General features: G+C 37.8%; 1 protein-coding gene across 2 annotated transcripts in view; it reads left to right on the top strand.

Annotated features, from left to right (window-relative positions):
- Positions 1-24195, top strand: part of LRRC49 (leucine rich repeat containing 49) — a 154706-nt gene that overhangs the window by 81684 nt on the left and 48827 nt on the right. For both annotated transcript variants that reach the window (XM_039237857.1, XM_039237858.1), the window contains 3 exons: positions 7823-7970; positions 17171-17254; positions 22154-22320. In XM_039237857.1, coding sequence (XP_039093788.1) covers positions 7823-7970; positions 17171-17254; positions 22154-22320 — 399 coding nt within the window. The remainder of the gene's footprint in view (positions 1-7822; positions 7971-17170; positions 17255-22153; positions 22321-24195) is intronic.

The following is a 24195-nucleotide window of genomic DNA, read 5'->3' as shown; positions in this document are numbered from 1 at the left end:
AAAAGAATTTTGTTACTGCTAGATGGGAAAAAGTTGCAATGTTTGTTCAAGTTTATTTATACTAGTAGTGATTGTTAAATTTAAGTTAATGAACTCTCATTTTCATCTGCATATGCTAGCCTTTTAAAAAATGTCTTCTCAATTGATGCTGTTCAAATGTCAATACTCCCGAAGGCCATACATAGATTCAATGCATTCCCTATCAATATTCCAATAGCATTTTTTTACAGAGGTATAAAAAACACTCCTAAAATATACAGAACCACAAAAGACCCTGAAATAGCCATAGAAATACTGAGGATAACCAACTGTCACATTTCCTGATTTCAAAGCTATAGTCATCAAAACGGTAGGGTACTAGAATAAAAACAGACAAGTAGACCAATGGAATAGAATTGGGAGCTCAGAAGTAAACCTAAGCATATCAGGTCAACCAGTATGTGACAAGGGAGCCAAGAATACTCACTGGAGAAAGGACAATCTCTTCAGTACATGCTGCTGGGATAATTGGATATTCACAGGTAAAAGAATGAAACTGGACTCCTATCTTATAGCACTCACAAAAATTAACTCAAAATGAATTGAAGACTTAAATGTAAGATCCGAAACCATGAGACTTCTAGAAGAATACACAGAAATAAAGCTTCAGGACGTGTGTCTTCATAATGATTTTTTAAAAATATGTTACCTAAAGCACAAGAAACAAAATAAAAAAATAAACAAGTACCGCATGAAACTAAAAATCTTCTGCACAGCAAAAGAAGCTATCAATAAAGTGAGAAGACCACCCGTGCAATGGGAAAAATATTTGCAAACCACCTATCTCATAAGGGATTAATATCTCAGATGTATAAAGAACTCATACAACTCAATAGCAAACAAACACAAATAACCCAACTAAAAAATAGGCAAAAGACCTGAATAGACATTTCTTCAAAGGGGATATACAAAAGGCCAACAGGTACATGAAAAGATGCTCAACATCACTAGTTATTTGGGAAATTCAGATTAAACCATAATGAGTTATCACTTCGCGCCTGTTAGAATGACCATCATCAAAAAGACAAGAGATAACAAATGCTGGTATGGATGTAGAGAAAAGGGAATCCTTGTGCACTGTTGGTGGGATTGTAATTCATACAACCACTATGAAAAATAGTAGGGAGAATTTTCAAAAAATTAAAAACAGAGTTACCATATGATCCAGCAATTCTGCTTCTTGTAATATATACAAAGGAAATGCAAACTAACTTGAAAACATATCTGCATCACCTGTTCACAGCAACATATTACAATAAACAAGCCATGGAAACAAGTTAAGTGTCTGTGTGTGTGTGTGTGTGTGTGTATATATATATATCATATATATATATCATATATATCATAACTTCTTTGTCCATTCATATATGTATGTGTGTGTGTATATATATATATATATATATATGGTGTGTGTATATATATAGTGTATATGTATCATAAATATAAATATAAATATATAACATACTTATAAATATTGCTCAGCCGTAAGAAATAAGGAAATCCTATCGTTCATGACAGCGTGGATGGACCCTGAAGGCATTATGCTGAGTGAAATAAGTCAGACAGAGAAAGATAGATACTGTATGATCTCACTTACATGTGGAATCTAAAAACGAAACCAAAAACCAAGCTCACAGAAAGAGATCAGACTTGTGGTTACCAGAGGTGGAGGATGAGGGTAAGGGAGAATTGGAGGAAGGGGGTCAAAAGTCCAAATTTCCAATTATAAGATAAATCAGTACTAATGATGTAATATACAATATGATGACCACCGCTAACACTGCTGTATGATATATAGGAAAGCTGTTAAGAAAGTAAAAACTACAAATGGCCAGATTTCATTCTTTCTTATTTGTAGCAACATGGATGGAACTTGAGGGTGTTATGCTGAGCGAAATACGTCAGGCACAGAAGGACAGATCCCATATGTTTGCACGTATAGGTGGATTAGGAGGAACTTAACAGAGGACCATGGGGGAGGAGAAGTGGAAAAATAGTGGGGGAGAGGGAGGAGCCAACCATGAGAGACTCTTGAATGCTGAGAACAAACAGAGCTGATGGGTGTGGGGGGAGGGAAAGGGAGTGATGGGCATGGAGGAGGGCACTTGTTGGGATGAGCACTGGGTGTTATATGGAAACCAACTTGCTAATAAACTAAGAAAAAAAAATAAAGAAGTTAGGGGAAAAAAACAGTAAAATAATCCTAAAGAAAGTTAAAAGAAATAATGATATTAATAACAGAATTAATGGAAAATTGATTATTCGAAATAATTTAAACTATTTAAGAAAAAGAAAGAAAGTAAAAACTGTGAGTTCTCATGACCAGGAGGAAATTTTTTTCTTCTTTCTTTTGTTCTATCTTTTCTTTGTATTGCATCTATATGAAAAAAATGGATATTAGCTGAAGCTATTATAGTCATCATTTAACAATATATATAAATTAAACCATAATGCTGATGTATGTCAATTATTACTCAATAAACTGGGGGAAATTGTTTTCCTATAATTATCTAAATATGTCTCAAAAACCATAATGAGCCTTTGAATTGTGAGATTTACCTATTAGATGATAAAGATAATCTCTAAGGTAAAATAAACAATAGGAAAGGATCTTTTTACTTTGAATGGGAGGGAAACAGAAGAAATAATTAAATGTGACAATAAAAAATGTGAACTTTAGTCTTACCATATACCTTGCCTTGATCTTAATTGTCAGAATATAGGTTATTTTCTTTTTAATTTTTTTTTAATTTTTTTAATGTTTTATTTATTTCTAGGAGAGAGAGAGACAGCGTGAGCAGGGGAGCGTCAGAGAGAGAGGGAGTCACAGACTCTGAAACAGGCTCCAGGCTCTGAGCTGGCAGTCAGCACAGAGCCCGACGCGGGGCTCGAACCCACGAACCGCGAGATCATGACCTAAGCGAAAGTCGGACGCTTAACCGACTAAGCCACCCAGGCGCCCCATCTTTTTAATTTTTTTAATGTTTATTCATTTTGTGAGAGAGACAGAGTGCGAGTGGAGAGGGGCAGAAAGAGAAAGGGAGTCACAGAATCCAAAGCAGCCCCCAGGCTCTGAGCTTTCAGCACAGAGCCAGACATGGGGCCCAAACCCACGAGCCGCAAGATCATGACCTGTGCCGAAGCAAATGCTTAACTGACTGAGCCACCCAGGCGCCCCTGCATATAGGTTATTTTCTATACCATAAATATTCTATATCCTCTAGCTTTTCTTACACAGAAAGATGGGATATTCATTATAGTGCCTGAATAAAGGAAGTCCTCTTAGGCCTAAATATTTACATTAGTTATTTGAATAGTCATCAAATGACAGTGATTCTAATATAAATGATTTTTACTAGCCTTCTCTGGGGTATCATTTAGAAAAGTTGAGTATTCTCTTCTTTAAGAAATGGAAGTCCTCAAAAAAATTAAAAATAGAACTACCATTGAACAATTCCACTTCTGGGTATTTATCCAAAGAAAATGAAAATACTTACTTGAAAAGATATCTGCGTGTCCATTGCAGCATCATTTATAGTAGCCAAGATATGGAAACAATATAAGTGTCCATGGACAAATGAATGGATAAAGAAAATGTGGGATGTATGTACGTATGGATGGATGGATAGATAGGCAGGGAGAGATATATAATGAAATATTATTCAGCCATAAAATAGGATGAAATCTTGCCATTGGTAACAACATGGATAGACCTTGGGGTATTATGCTAAGTGAAATAAGTAAGAGAAAGACAAATACCATATGATTTTACTTATATGTGGAATCTAAAGACAAAAACAAAAGCCATCAATAAAAAAGCAAAACATGTTCATAGATACAGAGAACAGATCGGTGGTTGCCAGAGGCAGGGGGCTGGCAGCGACTGAAATGGGGGAAAGGAGTAAAAAGGTACAAACTTTCAGTTATAAAATAAATTAGTCACGGGAATGTAATGTATAGCATATTGACTATTATCAATACTATTGTGTTACATATTTGAAAGTTGCTAAGAGAGATGATCTTAAAAGTTCTTAACACAAGAAAAATTTTGTAAAACCATTTTTGTAACTGCTTATAGAGATTGATGTTATATTAGATATAATGTGGTATATTTCACAATATACACAAATATTGAACCATTATGTTATATACCTGAAACTGATATAATGTTGTTTGTAAATTATACCTCAATTTTTAAAAAGACCCAGTCAAAATCCAAACAAATTGATAACAACAAATGCATCCTAAGGTTTAAGTGGAAAAGCTAAGACCTAGAATAGTAACACAATACTGAAGAACACAGTTAGTTGGAGGACTCATACTATGCTATTTCAAGACTTAACTATTCAGGTACAGTAATCAAGACAGTGTGCTATTGGTGAAAGAGTAGACATATATATACGTGGGAAAGAATAAGCGACCTAGAAATAGATTCACCTAAATAAAGTCAAGTAATCTTTGACAAAGGAGTGAGAAAGGGTAGTCTTTTTAACAGATGATACTGGAAAAATAGGATATTCACATTAAAAAAAAAGAATCTAGGCATAGATCTTATACGTTTTACAAAATTTGCTCAAAATTGATTGTAGGCTTAAATATAATGCACAACACTATAGAACTTCTAGAAGAAAATTTAGGAGAAAATTTAGGCAACCTTGGGTTTGATGATGAATTTTTAATGTTTATTTATTTTTGAGAAGGAGAGAGAGAGAGAGAGAAATTGAGAGCAAGGGACAGGCAAAGAGAGAGGGTGACACAGATTCTGAAGCAGGCTCCAGGCTCTGATCTGTCAGCACAGAGCCCGACACAGGGCTCGAACTCACAGACCGTGAGATCATGACCTGAGCTGGCATCAGACACTTAACTGACTGAGCCACCCAGGCACCCCTTGGTGGTGAATTTTTAAATACCAAGACCATGATACATGAAAGAGAAAACTGATGAGTTGAAATCATTAAAATTAAAACCTTCTGTCCTGTGAAAGACACTATTAAGAAAAACAAGGGACATTTACACACATACACACACACTCACACACGAATATTATTCAGCCATCAAAAAGGAAATCTTGCCATTTGCAATGACCTGGATGGAGCTAGAGAGTGCTATGCAAAGTGACATAAGCCAGAGACAAACACACTATGATTTTACTTATGTGTGGAATTTAAGAAACAAAGCAAATGAGCAAATGGGGTGGGAGGGAACCGAGAGAGAGGCAAACTAAAACAGATGCTTAAGTAGCAAACTGATAATTACCAGAAGGGAGGTAAGTGGGGGAATGGGTAAAATAGATGATGGGGATTAAGGAGTGCACTTGCCGTGATGAGCACAGGGTGATGTATGGAAGTGTTGAATCACTAAATTGTACACCTGAAACTAGTATCACACTGTGTGTTAACTAGATGGAATTTAAATAAAAACTTAAAGAAGATATACAGATGGCAAATATGAATATGAAAATAATGTCATCCTTTGACATTAGGAAATTGTATATTGAAACAATAAGACACCACTACACATCTATTGAAATGACTAATACAAAAAACCTGACATATAGCAAATGCTGATGAGAATGCGGAGCTGGTAGGAATGTTACTGCCACTTTGGAAGACAGTTTGACAGTTTCTCATAAAGCTAAACTTTGTCTTAACTATATAATCCACCAATTGCACTCTTAAGTATTTACCCAATTGAGTTGAAAACTTATGTTCACACAAAAACCAGCCGACAAATATGTATAGCAGTTTTATTTATAATCACTCAAATCTAGAAGCAACCAAGATGCCTTCAATAGGTGAATGGATAAGCAAAATGTGGTACATCCAGACAATGGAATATTAGTGATAGAGAGAGTGCATGTGCTATGAAGACATGAAAAGACATGGAAGAAACTTCTTTTTTTTTTTTTTAACTTTTTTTGTTTTGTTTTGTTTTGTTTGTTGTTTTTAAGAGAGAGCATGAGCTCTGGGGAGGGGCAGAGAGAGAGGGGGACAGAGGATCCAAAGTAGGCTCTGTGCTGACAGCAAGGGGCCCAGTGTGGGACTTGAACTCACAAACTGTGAGACCATGACCTGAACCGAATTCGGACGCTCAACTGACTGGGCCGTCCAGGTGCCTCAAGACGTGGGAGAACCTTAAATGCATATTGCTAAGTGATAGAAGTCAGTCTGCAAAGGCTATATTCTGTATGATTCCAACTATATAACATTTTGGAAAAGGCAAAACTGTAAAGACAATAAGTAGATCGGTGGTCACCAGGGAGTCAGGGAAAGAGGAGGAGGGTTGAATTAGGGGACTTTTTAGGACCATGAAACTATTCTGTATGATACTTACATATTTGTCAAAACCCACAGAACTTTATAGCACAGAGTGAACCTTAATGTATGCAAGTGTAAAAATAATATTTAGGAGGTTAGAGGACCCCAGGGAGGAATGAATATAGGCTATGACAAGAGAAGCTAACTGTATTTCAAATGTATGAAACAACTGCCCCTGAAGGTGGGAGGGGAAGGGAGGTGTTGACTTATGTAACTTAGAAATGCTAAAGGAATGATACATAACAGTATACTTCAGTTAACAAAGTTGTTTCCTGTGGGGTTCAGGTTAAAAATGCTGGTGGGGGTTCAGGTTGAAAATGCTGATGCCACTATGCATATATTCTGGAACTGAGCAATTAAATAAATGGATGGGATGGTGAGAGTCAGATTTCTCCTTGTTGGGGTAGGAATTGACAGATCAGCAAGGGAAAGAGGTAGAATGATCCTTTTGATAATAGAGTTGGGGAACATCAGTGTGAATTCATGTTTAGCTTAATGTAGACATAGATGGTTAAATAGTATAGAGGTATGTATACACACATGTTAATATTCACACATTTATTTCCTTGCTCTGTCAGCAGAGGGCCTGAAAAAAAATGACACCCCAGGAGCAAAAAGTATACCCAGCCACCAGATCTTTGGTTACAGTTGCATTCAATAAAAGGAACCATGGCTTCTTAGAGAAATGGCTGCTTCTAGAAGTAGGGTAGGAAATATATAATATGAGGGGTGCCTGGGTGTCTCAGTCAGTTAAGCATCTGACTTCGGCTCAGATCATGATCTCACGGTTCGTGGGTTCGAGCCCCGTATCAGGCTCTGTGCTGACAGTTAACTCAGAGCCTAGAGACTGTCTTTGGATTCTGCATCTTCCTCTCTCTCTCTGACCCTCCCCTGCTCATGCTATCTCTCTCTCTCAAAAATAAATAAATAATCATTAAAAAAGTAAAAATAGGGGCGCCTGGGTGGCTTAGTCGGTTAAGCGTCCGACTTTCGCTTAGGTCATGATCTCACGGTTCGTGGGTTCGAGCCCCGCGTCGGGCTCTGTGCTGACTGCCAGCTCAGAGCCTGGAGCCTGCTTCAGTCTGTGACTCCCTCTTTCTCTGACCCTCCCCTGCTCACGCTGTCTCTCTCTCTCCTAGAAATAAATAAAAAAAATATTAAAAAAAAAGTAAAAATAAAAAAAAGGAAATATATAATATGAGTCTAGAGAATCTTATAGTGCCAGACAGTAATGGAAGAATGAATTCATTGTAAATAATTATAAATTAATTGTAAAAATGTACTATACTACAAGATGTTAATAACAGAGAAAAATGGGTGCGGAGTCTATGGGAACTCTATGCTATTTTCTCAAGTTTTCTGTAAATCTGAAACTGTTCAAAAATAATAATGTGAATATTAGTGAATCAATGAAAGTTCTGTTGGAAGGTCTCACAATAATCCAGTGGTTTCTGTCTCTCCTGCAGTTTTGAAAGCTTTTGCTGCCTTGCTGACTCTTCTTCTCTCTCAGACATCACTTTTGATGGCAATCCAATAGCTCAAGAGTCATGGTACAAACACACTATCCTTCAGAATATGATGCAGCTGCGCCAGCTAGATATGAAGAGAGTTACGGTGAGAACCCTTTGGAAGCGGCCGCCATATTTTCTTTACTGTGGATCGGGGGGTTGGGGTGCATACCCTCTGCTTGAACTGCTTCTTGGTTTTAATAAACTATGAGTTATCATGACAATATAATTCATAATTATAAGTACAGATTTTTTTTTCACCCCCTGTCCTTTGTTCCCAATTTCATTGAAGAGGGCTGTTAAATAACAAAAGTTCAACAGGGTAAATGTAAAAGATCTAATTGACTTTATTGATCAATTCGTGAATTGGGCAGCATCCTGTCTAGCAAGTAGAGAGGTGCTCCCAATGACTACAGAAAAAGAAAGGTTTTTAAAGGTACAGAGGGAGTGGAAAAGGGGAAATTATCAGCAAACTGTTTTAGGCAAGGTCACCCTTCTGATGGGAAGGGAAAGGGTCCATCAGTAAATTTCCTAGTGCTGACCAGGAAATTCCCAGGTTGACTGGTTACAGATTACATTTTGGAAGGGTCAAAACTACACTTAAGTTAGGTAGTAAGTCTTGGTTTACTGGCTTGGGGCCTTGCCAAGCAATGCCATTTTCAGACTGGTTTTCTTTTTAACAGGTGTTTTTTTGTTTGTTTGTTTTTTTAATTCCTAACCTTTTATTTAAACTCATCATCACGAGTATTTTTTATTCTGGCTTAATACCCAACTAATAGTTTGGAGTGGATGAGTAAAAATGTCATCAGTAAGTTACATAATGTTTTAAGAACATGGGTGCCGGAGCCAGACTGCTTATGTCTGGATCCTCGTGTGACTGTTTTCTAGCCGAAAGACCTTTGGAGATTTACCTAACCTTTCTATCTATCATTTTCCTCAAAGTATTATGGGGGTCATGATTATGTCAGAGTTGTCAAGATAAAATAAAGCACTAAACCTCAGAACAGTGTGAGGCTCCTAGGGAAGCATCGCATGGAGCTGTTGTGCGTGATGCCATACCTCTCAGAGTCATTCTCTCTTGTTCGTTCTGTCTGCATATTCGATATTTTCTATACTTGGATGTTTTAACATGGCTCCTGATCTAAGTGAAGTGCTATACATGCACCTTCTAGGCACACAGTGCACATTAGCATATTATAGGTTTCAAGGAGTCCTATAACAAACTTGCCTTAATTCATTTCATTGCAGCCCGGATTTATTTGAATGCTTTACTGTCTCAGAAAACACCCATTGATGTTCTCAGTTCAGTAATCTCAGAGCTAGAGAATACCCTAAACCTCCATGTGTTTTCTGACTTCTAGACTCTGCTAATGTTAATGTGGATTCTGACTGGTCAGCTATTCAATTGCCAATGGACTCGTTGTCTGGATCCATTTTCACAGTGTGTGCATTTTACATTTCTAGCTCAGCAATATGATGGCCTTCTGAGGCAGCCAGCAGATAGTTACAAGTGTTGATGAATTCACGAATGCCAGGGATCCTCTAGGGCTCTGCGTCTCTTTGTTCCAGCGTGGAGATAGGGTTCTTTGTCCTTAGCCTGTTCAAGTCTATCCTGTGAACATTGTCTCATATTTTTACCCTTATCGCCATGTGTTTCTTAATTGAGCATCTTTGGTTCCTTTAATTGCTCTTCCTGGTGAAGTTGAGATGTTTGGGGATGAAATGAAGCTAACTCATTTATATAAATTAGCACTTAATGATATATGATGTTTCTCATAATGAATTCATGGCAGTCTTGCCTACCCAACTAACGTATACAATCCTTAAGGACAGAAGCCATTCTCCCTCCTTGCTTGAAACATACAGACAGTCTATATACATGTTTATTTCCTTTCCTTCTCTATCTCACACAATCCTGAGAATGTAGTAATGTACAATAAAGTCTTGATGGGGTGAAATTTATCTACTTTCGTGCCTGAAATAAAGGAGAATAATGCTATATATAATCACTGTCTTTGCACATTCCATGGGTTGTGTTTGCCTGGTGAGGAAATGAGAGAAGATCACCTGGGGTGGGAGCAGGACCAGCTGTTCTGCTAAATGCAGAGCAGCAATCCTTGCACATCTGCTCCTTCACGGCTTAATTTGAGAAATTAAAAAAAAATTTAACATCTTACTAAAAGCTTTCTTCGAGGTATAATTGGCATAAAATTAATTGTACATATTAACTGTACAAGTTGATAAATTTCAACATGTATATCACCTGTGAAACATCACCAGAGCCGAGCTTCTTAACAATCCACCACCCAAAAAAGTTTCCTAATGCCCCTTTGTTACCCCTCCTTTTCACCCCTCCCCACCCCACAAGCCAGGACCTGTGCTTTAATAAAATAATCTTTTTGCACCAAAGACCTCTCAAGAGTATTTTCTTGGCTGTCGGCTCTGGGCCTCACCACCATTCCAAAACCCCATCATAGGGCAGACAGGTTATAATGCAAAATGCCAAGCTAGAAAATATAGGTTGATAGATAAACAAATAATTCCCGGCACCAATGCAGAGATACGTGAGATGAGACTTAGCAGATTAGGTTCAAATTGAGTTCATTGTGAGATGTGATCATTAGAAGTAAATATGGTTTAAAACAGTATTATTTACAGAAATAAAGAATGCAGAAGAATGGAGACAATAGTCCTCATGTACACACACACATGCGCGTGCACACACACACACACACACACACACACACTCAGCACAATAATATTGAAGGATAAAGTGCCTTTGTGTCTACCACAGAAATAGGAAAAGTTCCAAAGGAGAAAATACTTGATGTGGGCCTGGAAAGTGGTGAAGAAGGAGAGGATACCTCTATGGAGGGTGTTGTAGGGAGAGTGGAGGAAGCCATAATGCAGAGTGTGAGGGGATATAGCGTTTGGAGGCAGTTCAACATGTCCAAGCACATGGAGGTGGTGTAGCAGGAGTAAAGGGCGCTCCCAGGCAAGCGGGGGGCTGTAAGGGCATTTTCCGTCATCATAAAGAGTTTAGCTGTTTTTTGGACATGGTAGGAGTATATGGTGTACGGTGGTTAAATTATATTTGCCTATTAAAAAGATGGTCTGTCTTGGTAGCAGCCCAGGGGATGAATTGGGAAGGAGAGGGTGGGTGAGATGAGAAAACAGGGGGATTCGTGGCAGTGAGAGCTGCCAGGGGTCTGACCCAGAGGAATGGCAAAAGATAACATGAGGTCAAGAGACATAATCTAAGTCGATAATATAACCCGATTCCTCGGGTTCTATTTTGCTTTTGTTATCTCAGTTAGGAAGAATGGCTTTTAGTCTATTAAGAGTAGAAATAAATATTAAGAAGAAGAAAGTGAAGCCTAGGATAGGTGAAATAGGTACGTTTGATCTAGAGCAGGGGCAAACTTTATCTGTAAAGGATCTGATAGTAAATATTTTAGGCTCTGGGGACTATGTAGTCTCTGTTGAACACTACTAAACTTACTGTAGTGTGAAAGAAGGCATAGATATTACATAAATGAATGAGCATGCCTCTGTTCCAATAAAACTTTATTTACAAAAATAGGTGACAGAGTGGATTTGGTCTGTGGGCTGGAGTTGCCAGTCCTTGATCTACAGAATGGAATAAATGTAGTGAAAAAGTACTAGGCTTTTGAAAGAAACAGTGTAGAACAGTAGAGCAGCTGCAGGGTAGGATGAACTGATCTTTTTATCATAAAGGGAAAGAATATAAATTTCACAAATTGTGACAGTAAACTTGATGTTGAATACGAACGAAACCTAAGTTGGATTCTTGGATGAGTTGTGAGTACTAAAGGCATTGATCACTAGGAGGCAGCAGACGTTCACTAAAAACAATTCATGCCTAACAAATTAATTTTCTATTTCAAATATTGTAAACAGGCCCTCTCAGAGGAGTGTTACAGTGTTTCGGCATTTAAGCCAAGCTTTTGACAAAGTCTTTTGTGGTATTGCTTTGAGTAAGTTGTATGACACCACAGTCAAGTGAAATTGTGATTCCAGTGTCCCCACAGCACGGAAGCAGGGGATTAAGGCCAGCCTGTAGAAGAAGCCATACCGGCATGCCTTGAGGCTTTTTCCTCAGGCCCATTTGGTTCAATATATATGTATTTTTTAAGTGTTTGTTTATTTTTGAGAAGGAGAGTGAGACAGAGTGAGAGCAGGGGAGGGGCGGAAAGAGAGGGAGACACAGAATTCAAAGCAGACTCCAGGCTCCAATCTGTCAGCACAGAGCTCAACCCAGGGTTTAAACTCGCGAGCCGCGAGATCATGACCTGAACCAAAGTCAGCCACCCAACCAAACTGGGCTGCCCAGGCGCCCCTCTATTCAATATTTTTGCTAATGACTAGATGAGAATATTGATACACTGGTTAATCGAATCACAATCCCAAAGTAGCTCAGTAAATCTAGAACAGGGTTTGGGAAACAATAGCCTGTGGGCCAAATCTATCCTGCAGACTGTTTCTGAACAGCTCTCAGGCTAAGAATGGTTCATAGATTTTTGGAGCATCATATTTAAAACAACAACAACAACAACAAAAAAAAAAAAAACAAAGAATACACGATAGAGATCTTACATGGTTCACAAAGCCTAACATATTCACTACTAGCCCTTTCCAGAAAAAAATCTGTTGACCTCTAGGGTAGAAAAATAAGTGTAATTTAGTGAGACAAAAATAGATAAATTGAAAATCCTGGACTCTATAATAACAAATAATTCCCAGCACAAATGCAGAGATACGTGAGATGAGACTTAGCACATTAAGTTCAAATTGAGTTAATTGTGAGATGTGATCATTAGAAGTAAATATGGTTTAAAACAATATCATTTATAGAAATAGAGAATTCAGAAAAATGGAGACAACAGTCTCCATTTTTTCTTTAATGGCCAGATTATACCTGAACTATTAGCTTCAGGGGTTGACAACGAACTGGAGTGTGTCCAGAGAAGCTGGCCCAACTCACTGACGGAGGAGAAGACATAAGGAGGACACTACAGTGGTCTTCAAATAGTTTCACAGCCATCCATAAAAAAAGAGAATAGACCTATTTTGGGGGCCTAGAACAAGGACAGTTGTACACACAATCCAAGGAGGCAGAATTTTCTCCTTTTAATTTCTAAGGCAGTATTTTTTCTGCCATAGGCACTATTCTCAGAATTCTGAAACAGACACGACTTCAGAATTTCTAACGTTTTCACTTCAGACCCACATTTATTGGCATAAGATGGCATTGTTTACAGTTTGCTCTCCAGAACTTGGAACAGCCTTATCTGAGGTGGAAGTGAGTTTTCTGTTGGGGTAGCCATTACTACTGCTCACCAATACGTTCTGATTCTCCTCCTCTTTTTGGGAGATGGGAGGATTGCATTTCCCTTCCCCTTCAACTTAAGTGCAGTTGTGCAACTTGCATTGGCCAACGGAGTGTGAGCAGACGCAATGCATATAATTTGCAAGCAGAAGCATTTAAAAGCCAGTGTATGATTTTCACAGTTTTTTCTCCCGTGTGGTGGTCATGGTGGATACGTGTGTTGAGTTGACCCCAGGAATACTTAGGCACTACTTGGATGACAGTTGCAGTGTTCTTTGAACCATCAAGAAATAAGCTTTTGTCGGGGCGCCTGGGGCGCCCAGTTGGTTAAGCATCCAACTCTTGATTTCGGTTCAAGTCATGATCTCACAGTTTGCGAGCTCAAGCCTCGCATCGGGCTCTGTGCTGGCAGTGTGGAGCCTGCTTGGGATTCTCTCCCTCTCTCTCTTTCTGCCCCTCCCCTGTGTGCTGTCTCAAAATAAACTTAAAAGAAAGAAGTAAGCTTTAGTCATTAAGCCCATATAAATTCCGAAGTTGTTATAGCAGTAAACCTAGCCTATTCTGCCTCCCCCACCCCCTGCCCAATATTTAATAGCTAATATCCCTGGGCCAAGAGAAATCAGGTGACATGGCTACCAGCCTTCACTCTGACATTAACTGTGACCTAGAAAAATCAGTTTTCTCTGTTAAGAAAAAATATTAAGTGAAAAATATGGGCCATTTCTTCTAGACAAAAACTCTGATTTTAAAGTCTGTTTTCATATTTGTTGGAGTCAAGAAAGTAATGTCTTTTATAACTAACTATTCTAAAGTATATGGTTAAAAACCCACATTGCCATTTATTTTTCTAAATTCCACATAATAAATTACTGCCTATATTAGGACCACTATTATTTGTTTGGAGCAAAACTTCTTCCTATATAAAATATGCATGTTTTAGAGCCTTAATAGTCTGCTAACAGAGTATAATCTAAGTTATCAAACACCTATTAAATCACCCTATTTCTTAATTAATTTGAAATCACTTCTATATTTTACCTTTGTGACAGACTGAAGTCAGGAAAAAAGTATATATTTTTTGGTCCCAGATAGATCCTTTTCCATTGCTATATAAAGGATATGGCTTTTATCCCAGACATTGAACTATTATCATGAAGATGCCAGAATTTCACAGTTTTTTCCCTTCTTACCAACAGATTTATAGCTTATCTTCACAATTAGAGGTTTATTTTTGTTTCCAAGTTTAGTTACCCTATAATTATTTGGGCTGAAATATAGTCATCAGATGTATAAATTCCTTAAGACACTCTGTATTTGAGCTGATTTGGCATGTATCCAGTTTTCTTAGGTTTAGCCTTTCTTGTAAAGTCCTACTGCCTTTAATAGAAGCTCAGACTCTTTGTGAAAATCTGATGAAATCATCTCTTAAGCGTGTGTAGTACGTGATTCATACAGTCCCCAGTACTGTTTGAAATTGGCTCTTTGAATTACCAGTCTGTTTCTAGTTCACACTTTATAGATGAATCCACAACTGAACATCAGTATAGGTTGCTCTTTTAAGAAGTTTGTTCTGAAATAGCTTATATTTCATAGGTACCCACTCAGTAGTTACTGAACAAAGGAGTTTAATTATTAATCCAGCTATTCCGTGAAGCTAGGGATCAAGCTTCTGAGCTTCTTATTTGGTTCGTTTCTCCTCATAACCACTATTCAGCCTTCAAACACCAAGAATAACTATGTTCTATATTGTAAAAGACTTTAAATCCACCAGAAGTCACATTCAATTTCCATTCCCTTTAAAACTATTCAATCATATAGCAGATTACTACTGAATTTCAATTATCTTTTATATCTTTCTAAAATCAGTAAAATACATTTAAATATGTCCTTATTATAAAAAGTAGTACAAATTCCATTTCTCACAAGACACGGCTTCCGATCTTGGTCCTCACTTTGTCACTAGCCATGTGACCTTGTATAAATTACCAACCTTCTCGGAGTGTTCATTTCTTCATTTCTAAAATTAGGGTGTGCCAGTGGATGCATTTCTAGTTTTCTTTTTAGCTCCCTGATAATTTTTCTTTGTGTATTTTTTGTATACTTCTTTAGTCTAGGCCATTTCTTTATCTTCAGAAACATTTGCAATGACTCACCCCCTAGAATACATTTTCATGGCCTCTTTGACCTTCCTTACTTCTAACATAATATTTATGTGCTGGTCAGAATAGTCTAGATTATACTGTAGTATAATAACTTCTCTGACCTCAGTGGATTACAGCAACAAAGTTTATTTCATGCTCATCCTGCCTGTCTGCCCAGAGAATGTGGTCTGGGAACTCTGCTCTGTGTTGTTCTCATTCCAGAGCAAGGCCTTCAAAGTGCCCACCATGTGAAGCTTTGCAGATTCCATAGCAGAGGTGAGAGAGAGAACAGCTCTGCCATACATGGTCTTTGAAAGCTTCCTCCAGAAGTAAACACATGTTACTTTTGTTCATTTGGTGTTGGTCAAAGGAGGTCACATTACTGCACCTAACTTTTATAAGGGGCAAGAATTGCTATCTTACGATATGGCCTGGATGTGGAAAGACACAGGAATACTTGGGCAACAGCTCTGTGACTGTCCATCATGTTTTAAGTCAAATGCTGACTTCTGGTAGGGGTGGATATCAGTACTACATTTAAGGAGGGCAATTTGTCAACCAATCAGGAGCCCTCGAAAAACATGTCTTCCATTGGATTTAGTGGTTCTAGTTTTAAGAAATTACTGAACAGATTTTTTAAGATGTATATTTAATAACTAATTCTTCAAATATTTATTTATTGGCTACCTGACTGTGTCAGAAGCTGACGTGGTCCATACCTTCAAAGAGCTTTTGGGGTAGGAGAGGAGAGAGAGAGTAGCGGAGATGATTAAAATAGAACTGGTTAAGTGATATCATGGGGGCAGATAGGGTGCTCTGAAGGCATATGGGAAAATTTCTTGACCTGTCTGCCAGCTGCCTGATTCTCCTCAGCCGTGTACAGTTTGCTCTTCAATTCCCCTCCACTGGATTTTTTCATTTCAGTTTCTGTAATTTTTCATTTCTGAAAGAGTTCTTCAAATGTACCAAATTACTTTTTGTAGTTTCTATCTATCTCTGAAGATATTTTCAAGCTCGTCTTTTCAGAAGGAATTGTCTTCTCAAATTGTGACATCATTTTGAACACCTGCAAATCTTTCGATATTAAAATTTAGAATTACATGGTTATAATTTACAAAATGTGATCATCTTTAGGGAAAAAAAACATGACCGACATTGTGTATACAGATTGAAGCTTTAAAACCTTGATTTATAGTAAATATTGTAAGGTGACAAAGAAATGATAAGATGTGATTTACCATGTTGGAATTATGGCAGATTTCTAAAACTTTTTCCAAACCACAATGTTATTTTATAGTTTTCAGAATTTAAGAAATTAGGCTGGCCAAATCAATGTAAAGACAAAGTGAAAGTGATAATATTAATGGATAATAATCTTATTAACACTTAACATGGAGAGTTTTAAAAGGCTTTCACACTTGTTATATTATTTAGAAAGCTCTAATTTACAGGAAAAAGTTGTTAGAAGTATAATGCTTGTGATTTTTATCTTCATAGAAGAAAGTTTTTAAGTCTTTCTGTGTGGAACAGAAAAGCACATGGCTTTTAAGGAAAAACTGTGTAAACCCGCTCCCCCCTTTCTTCTTTCTCTTTTCATTCTGTTTTCTTTCTTGTATTGGCTACGCTCATCTCACATCAGGAATTGGGAGTAAAGAACATAGTTGTTTTAAAATTAGAATTGGGAAGGAGGAAGAAAATAAAGACAACTTTTTCTGTGAGCAAGCAGTACGCTTCTCACAAAGAGAACCGGACTTGCCGAACCCAGGACATAAAGGTTAAATACTTGACAACACTTGTAAACATTTTTCCTTTTAGGAAGAAGAAAGGCGTATGGCATCTGTTGTAGCCAAAAAAGAGGAAGAGAAGAAGCGGGAAAGCCATAAACAGTCCTTGCTGAAGGTACTTTCTCTAACGGGTGCGTGGAGCTAGCTAGCTAGTCAGCCGGAAGAGCAGTTTCCACATTCGGGAAAGTTTTCATTCCTTTCAGTAGAAATTTTTTAATAAATACCCTTGAAACTTTTATAGGTTGCCTATAAATAAACCTGTACTTCTGAAATGCAACATAATGTACATTATGAAACACATGCAAAAGGTAGACATTTTAAAGGGAGAGATAAAAAAATAAAGAGAGCACAAGCTACAGCAGTCCCCCACCATTGCATCACCCCGTGTGTCGCCGTGCCGTGCCGTGTGCCCTCGGTTTCGGAAACCGCCGTAATAGACCATCGTCTTTACTCAGATAGTTTAACGAGCTCTGATACATGGGTTTCTTTTTTTTTTTTCTTTCTTTCTTTTTTTTTTTTATTTGTAGGAGAGAGAGAGAGAGACAGCGTGAGCAGGGGAGGGTCAGAGAGAGAGGGAGTCACAGACTGAAACAGGCTCCAGGCTCCGAGCTGGCAGTCAGCACAGAGCCCGACGCGGGGCTCGAACCCACGAACCGCGAGATCATGACCTAAGCGAAAGTCGGACGCTTAACCGACTAAGCCACCCAGGCGCCCCCATGGGTTTCTTTTATAATAATTGTTTTTTACCCGTAAAAACCTTCCCTATTAGCTTCTCTTATATAGAAGTGGTAAAGATTCTGGGGACTTAGGAATTAAAATTTGTTTTAAACTAGTTTTAAGTGATTTAGCATATCAGATATAATTTTCCTCCAATAAAATGTTTCCTTTTAAGAAACCTTACATTCACATCACAGAAGTATAATGAATAAAGATGGCTTAAAGTTTACAGCCTGTGTTATGCTCAGCCTGTATTGTAAAACTAAGGATATCACACTGGTTAGCATTGCTCATTCTTGCCTTATGTCGGTGCTATTCTTTTTTAAAATTAAAATGCCAGTTAGAATTCAAAAAATGACGAGTAGGGATACCAGGTTGTACAAAATAAACCTAGGAAACAAGGGAACTTAGGGGCGATGGAAATGTGTGTCCTGATAGGGGTACGGGTGACACGGGTCTATGCGTTTGTCAGAACTGATCGAAGAGTACACTTCAATCAATGTGTTTTACTCTGTGAAAACTACTCCTGAATTAACAGAAAAGAAAAACAACTTGGTCCCAACCCTCTCGGCTCAAGATTACTACTTCAAAAGTATTTAGAACTCTTACCCATTATGCTATGATTTTCTCACTTGCTGTTATTTCTGACCTCCTGACTCCTCCCCAACTTTTATGTTTCCCTCATCCCATTAATTATATATACCTAAGCCCTCTCTTGACATCTCTATCTTATTGGCTTTAGCCAATAGGATATTAGTCTTTCCTATTTTGTAATATTTCTAAAAGTTAGCCCAAAACAGACTTTGGTTTATAGGAAATGCAGTTGTAGGCAGTGTTTTTTAAATGTGTAGATTTACCATTGCCAGATAATACTATTGGTAAACTTTCGGAATGGTTCACTTACAAAAAGTAGCAGAGCTGACTCTTGAACAATAGGAGTTTGAACTACACAGGTCCACTTAAAGATGGATTTTTTCAAGGAACTCAGTACAGTACTGTAAATGTATTTTCTATTCCTTATGATTTTCTTGATGACATTTTATTTTCTCTAACTTACTTTATTATATGAATACAGTATATGACACATATACAGTGTATCTGTTAATCAACTGTTTTATGTTGTCAGGAAAGTTTCCAGTCAACAGTAGGCTATTAGTAGTTAAGTTTTTGAGGAGTCTAAAGTTCTACGCAGATTTTTAGCACTCCTAACCCAACTCCTGTGTTGTTCAAGGGCAACTATATTTCCTATCATACAGCTGCTGCTTTCAGATATGTAAGTGAATGAATGAATAAATGAATAAAAGCACATAAGTAAATAAATAGACTAAAGCTCTCAGACCAGAAGTACACATTTGTATGAGCTCTGGAGCATGGAAAGGAAGAATAAACAAAGAAGTTCCATTGGTGATTTAGCTTTTAAAGCTACCAGTGTAAGTTGAGCCTGGCATAGGCAACAAATTGCACTTGAGTCCACCTTTGCACTCAAATGTTTCTCTTACATACCCAATTCAGATGCTTTTCACTGTCAGCATTTTTGGAAATGTGCCATTAAATATTTAGCCAACCTGGTTTTTACATGTTTGGAAAATTTTTATAGAAACTTTAAAAAATAATGAAACCTTTTCTTGAAGTCACTAAACAGGACTCTTGAATTATGAGGTTATTTAGCTTTAAAATGTTTTAATTAGGGGAAAAGCATGGGAAATCAGGAGACCTGGATTCTAGCCCTAGCTCAGATTTGAGATCACAGTACCAAAGACCCTCGGCATTTGCTGGCTATTGTTTCATGCGACAACTCACATAGATCATTAAGAAAAGTGGGCGGGTGGTTACAAAGGGACCAGAAGAGTGCATTGACACTACCTTCTGCCTTGTTGCTTTTCTATCTTTCTGTTTTCTTTGCAACCTTGGAAATAAATGGAGTTGATGGTTACAGGATATACTGGTACAGTACTGTTTGGACTATGAAAAATAGACTCAAGTGGCAGAAGCCAAAATTTGGAATCTTCTAAAATAATTATCCCCTTAACGCAGACTTGGCGATGTATTGTTACCTAGCTTTAGAGACATGTCTATAACTGATATACGAAATGCATCTATGATCTTTGAGCAGAAGATATTCTTTGGCGATCCCTCCCCCACCCTTCGGTCTTACAGAATCTCTAGCCTTTCTCTTGCTTCTTTTTTTCTTGCACCAAGTACCTAGAGCCCTTATGTGGCCCCGTGGCCAGCCAGTGAACCCCACCTGACCCCAGGCTGTACTCCTGTTTTAAAATATGTCTTCCTCTTCCTGGCCTCAGTACTAATATCCATTCTCTTAGTCAACCTGGTGTTTATCTAATTTCAATAACCAAAAAAAAAGGAATTTTAACTCTGGGGTGGGTATAGGAAAATGTATTTTCAGAGTATCTTATAAATTTGTTAGCATGCTCAGTGGTATACAGATATTGTATATCTCTTTTCTAAACATAGCTATATCTACCTCATTAAAAATATTTCTTTCCACTAACTACCAGTCAGCCAGGAAACTGAATGCATGGAGGCCCACCTGACATTAACTCCCTGCCCCTGGCTCTTTCAAAGTAGCCTGATACTGAGTAAAAATGACACTACTAAGGTTAAGAATTGGGTTGGATCAGTTATCCATGAATAACTAAAGTAGAATTCCTTAGGGTAGGATGCCTTTTAGTATAGATTTGGGAAAAAAATTTTTTTATACTCAACTGGCAGATTCCTACTTGCTTTAGATAAAATGCCCCAAAATCTCAGAAGTATATGTATATATATATGTTAAGCATAACCCATTTAACAATATAGACAAACTTTCTTTTTTTTGTTTTAATGTTTTATTTATTTCCAGGAGAGAGAGAGAGACAGCGTGAGCAGGGGAGGGTCAGAGAGAGAGGGAGTCACAGACTGAAACAGTCTCCAGGCTCCGAGCTGGCAGTCAGCACAGAGCCCGACGCGGGGCTCGAACCCACGAACCGCGAGATCATGACCTAAGCGAAAGTCGGACGCTTAACCGACTAAGCTGCCCAGGCGCCCCAACAATATAGACAAACTTTCAATGCCATGCTTTAGAAAAAGAACCCATGCTAAAAACAATTTTAAACACAGAACTTCTAAAAAGTCGTTTTAATTAAGCTTTGTTACCACTTTTCATTCCTACACAATGCCATTTTTCCAGGCTAAAATTTTAGATATCCAAACATAGGCAAAGAGATGGAACCAAAAATGTATTATTCTACATGTATATATGCCCTGAGGAAATGGGCAGAGAATCTTCCTAACAGCCCTCACTGAGTCCGGAGGCAGCAGGTGAGGAGAGGTTAGTATCCCACAGCTGACCTGATGAGCATGCTGTCAATAAGGAGGAAAGAGCAAAGGTGTCTGACCATAGACATGCCATTTAAAAATGTTAACTTTTGATAATGGAGACTTAACTAGAGTAGTGATTGTTTCCTTCATCTATTTATATAAGCTGAGCAGAAACATTGCAACCTGGCACATTTTCTTTCAGGACCAGTAGCCTTAACCATTGCCGGGAGCTTTTAGAAATGCAAATTCTCAAGCCCCACCTCAAACACACTAAATCAGAATGGGGTAAGAACCAGCAGCTGGTGTTTTAAAAAGTTCTCCGGATGATTTGAGGCATGCTGGCTAAAGTATGAAGCCACTCTACTAAGCCATCCATTGCAGATACTGAATTACTTCTTTCCTATTCATCTGGAATGGTCCTAGTTACCTAGAAATATTTCAACCTCGTACAATTTCTTTTAGTAGTCTTTATGTACTTACTAATTTTCAGACATCGTAATTAATGCTGCGAAGCTTGAAACATTAATCAATCCCTCCTCTTCTCCCCACCTCTCAACCAAGATTATTCCATCATAGTAGTCTCAATTATGAGGTAGGAAAATTAAAATATTATTAGTTTTCTTCTTGCTATGTTTAAACACAGAGGCATATAAATTTCTGTCAAATTAAAGTCTCAGATAACAAGTATAAAAACTTCTGTCAAATTAAACTTTCAGATAGTTAATTTTCATATCTCCAGTGGGAGTAATTATTGTCTGTGTGTAATTTTTTCTCCTGAAGGGTGATAGACCACGGCTGAGATGTTTGAATGCACAGGGTAAATAAAGGCCAGTGTACTTTTAGGATACCTATTTGTAGCTACGTATAAGGAATAGACTCGTTTAAAAAGCAGAAGTAGTACAGACAACTTGCTTCTGGGATACTTGCCTGTTGCAAAAATTGCATTATATAATTCTTGTCACGATACACTTTTTCACAGGAGAAGAAAAGGTTAACAATCAACAACGTAGCTCGGAAGTGGGACCTGCAGCAGCATCGAATACCCAATATTGCTACAAATCAAGATAGAAACGTTTCTGATTCTCCTGCTCAGGATCCCTCTCAGCTCCACGGAAGCGCCGTCTCTGCGTTTCCAGAGGAAACAGGGTATGTGTGCAGTAGTATTCTTTCCGGGTACTCGTGTCTTTGGAGAAGTGAAGCTGGAGCAGAAATAGGGAAGCATTTCACATATAATTATTTAAAAATAGTTATCTTATGAAAACCTGCTAAGATTAGAAGTTTTCATTTAAAAGTGAAGATGGGGGTGGTGCCTGGGTGGCTCGGTCGGTTGAGTGTCCGACTTCGGCTCAGGTCATGATCTCGCAGTTCGTGGGTTCGAGCCCCGCCTCATGCTGTGTGCTGACAGCTCAGAGCCTGGAGCCTGTTTCAGATTCTGTGTCTCCCTCTTTCTCTGCCCCTCCCCTGCTCATGCTGTCTCTCTCTGAAAAATAAACAAACATTAAAAACAAAATTAAGATTTAAAAGTATAGATGGAAATACTGAAAATATAAGCAGACCCCCCTCATTTAAAAAACCTTGCAGTGCTTTCCTATTTTTCATAGGAAAAGGAACATCTAGATTACTTCATGTAGCCCAGGAGACCGTCTCCACACCTCACCTGTTTTATCCCACGCCAGCAGACACTCCCTTGCTGGTGCATCGGGGGCTTTCACTGACTTCCCATCTCAGAGCCTCCCTCCTACCAACAGCTGTGTGGCCCCTGCCTGCTTCCCTCCCGCTGCCCTGGCCCATGCCAGCCTGACGGTCTCAAAGTGAAACCTCACGTTCCCTGAAAAGCCTTCCCTAACTATCTCCTGGAGACCAGACTAGATCACATATTCCTCTTACCCTCAGTACTGTGCACTTGCCCTCCTCAGCACTTACCATAACCGTGATTAAATAACAAGTGGGTAATTCGTTGTTTCCTGTCTTCCTTACTAGAGTGTAACTTGAAGAGGAAGAGAATTCTGATTCTGATTACTGATTATCTTGGCCTAGCAGCCAGCACCAAACCTTACTCCTAACTAATAGTATTAAGCAATTTTGGCATAAAATCTGAATAATTACTCCATAGTATTTTGTAATAACTACCTATTCCAGTGGCTTACAGCCTCTTTCCTCTATGACATATGTGCCACATAATATATATCTCCTGGTTTATAAGCAAATCAGAGTACATTATGTAGATTTTACGTATTTCTCTTCCTCTTAAGAAACCATATTAGAATCAAGTAAATGAGACGAATATAAAGCATATTTATCTTTACAGTTTATAATTTTAAAAGTATATTATATGTAATTTAAAAATAAAGCCTAAAAATAGAATGCATTTCAATTTCGTTTCATTTGATGAAACACCATTACCTAATGAGCTTAACCAAATTATGAAGCATACTTCAAACCACATATAATGTAGCTTTTCTTTCAAGTTTTCAGGTCATATTCTATAAACTTTTTCATGTACAAAGAATGCCATGAAGAAAATAATTTAAGAGGCATTAGGTTAATATTTTGGAAGTTTTCTGGAGTTAAAGCGTGTGACATATATTTAAACCAATATACTTCAAAAATTTTAGTTATAGGATTAATTTATATTGATCCGTGTACTTCCTCAGCTCCCATGGGTATCATACCCACATAGAGAGCTGCTCAGCTCTTTCAGCTAGCAAAATAAAGCAATAAGAATAGCAATTTTAATTAAGTGTTAAATTTATAAAACAAATATATATCATTCTTATAGTGCCCTAGAGCTTTATTTAATATCCTTTTACTTGATCAGAACTATAACACTTTATAAAGTTAAAACTTTAGATTTATGAGCAGACAAGTGTAGACAAGTCCGTTTATTTCTGATTGCTCTTTAAAAAAAAAAAAAAGGTTTTTTCCTATCTTGCTTAAGATGGTTTCCTAGGTCCAAGTTTATCCAAATAATCTTACACAGTATATCCTAAAATTTTAATAAGGCTTTAAAAGTTAGTCCTT

The sequence above is a fragment of the Hyaena hyaena genome, unplaced genomic scaffold, assembly GCF_003009895.1.
Source record: "Hyaena hyaena isolate Hyena2069 unplaced genomic scaffold, ASM300989v1 scaffold_130, whole genome shotgun sequence".
NCBI lineage: Eukaryota > Metazoa > Chordata > Mammalia > Carnivora > Hyaenidae > Hyaena > Hyaena hyaena.
The sequence above is the reverse complement of the archived record's forward strand: the minus strand, read 5'-3'. Positions and strand labels throughout refer to the sequence as shown.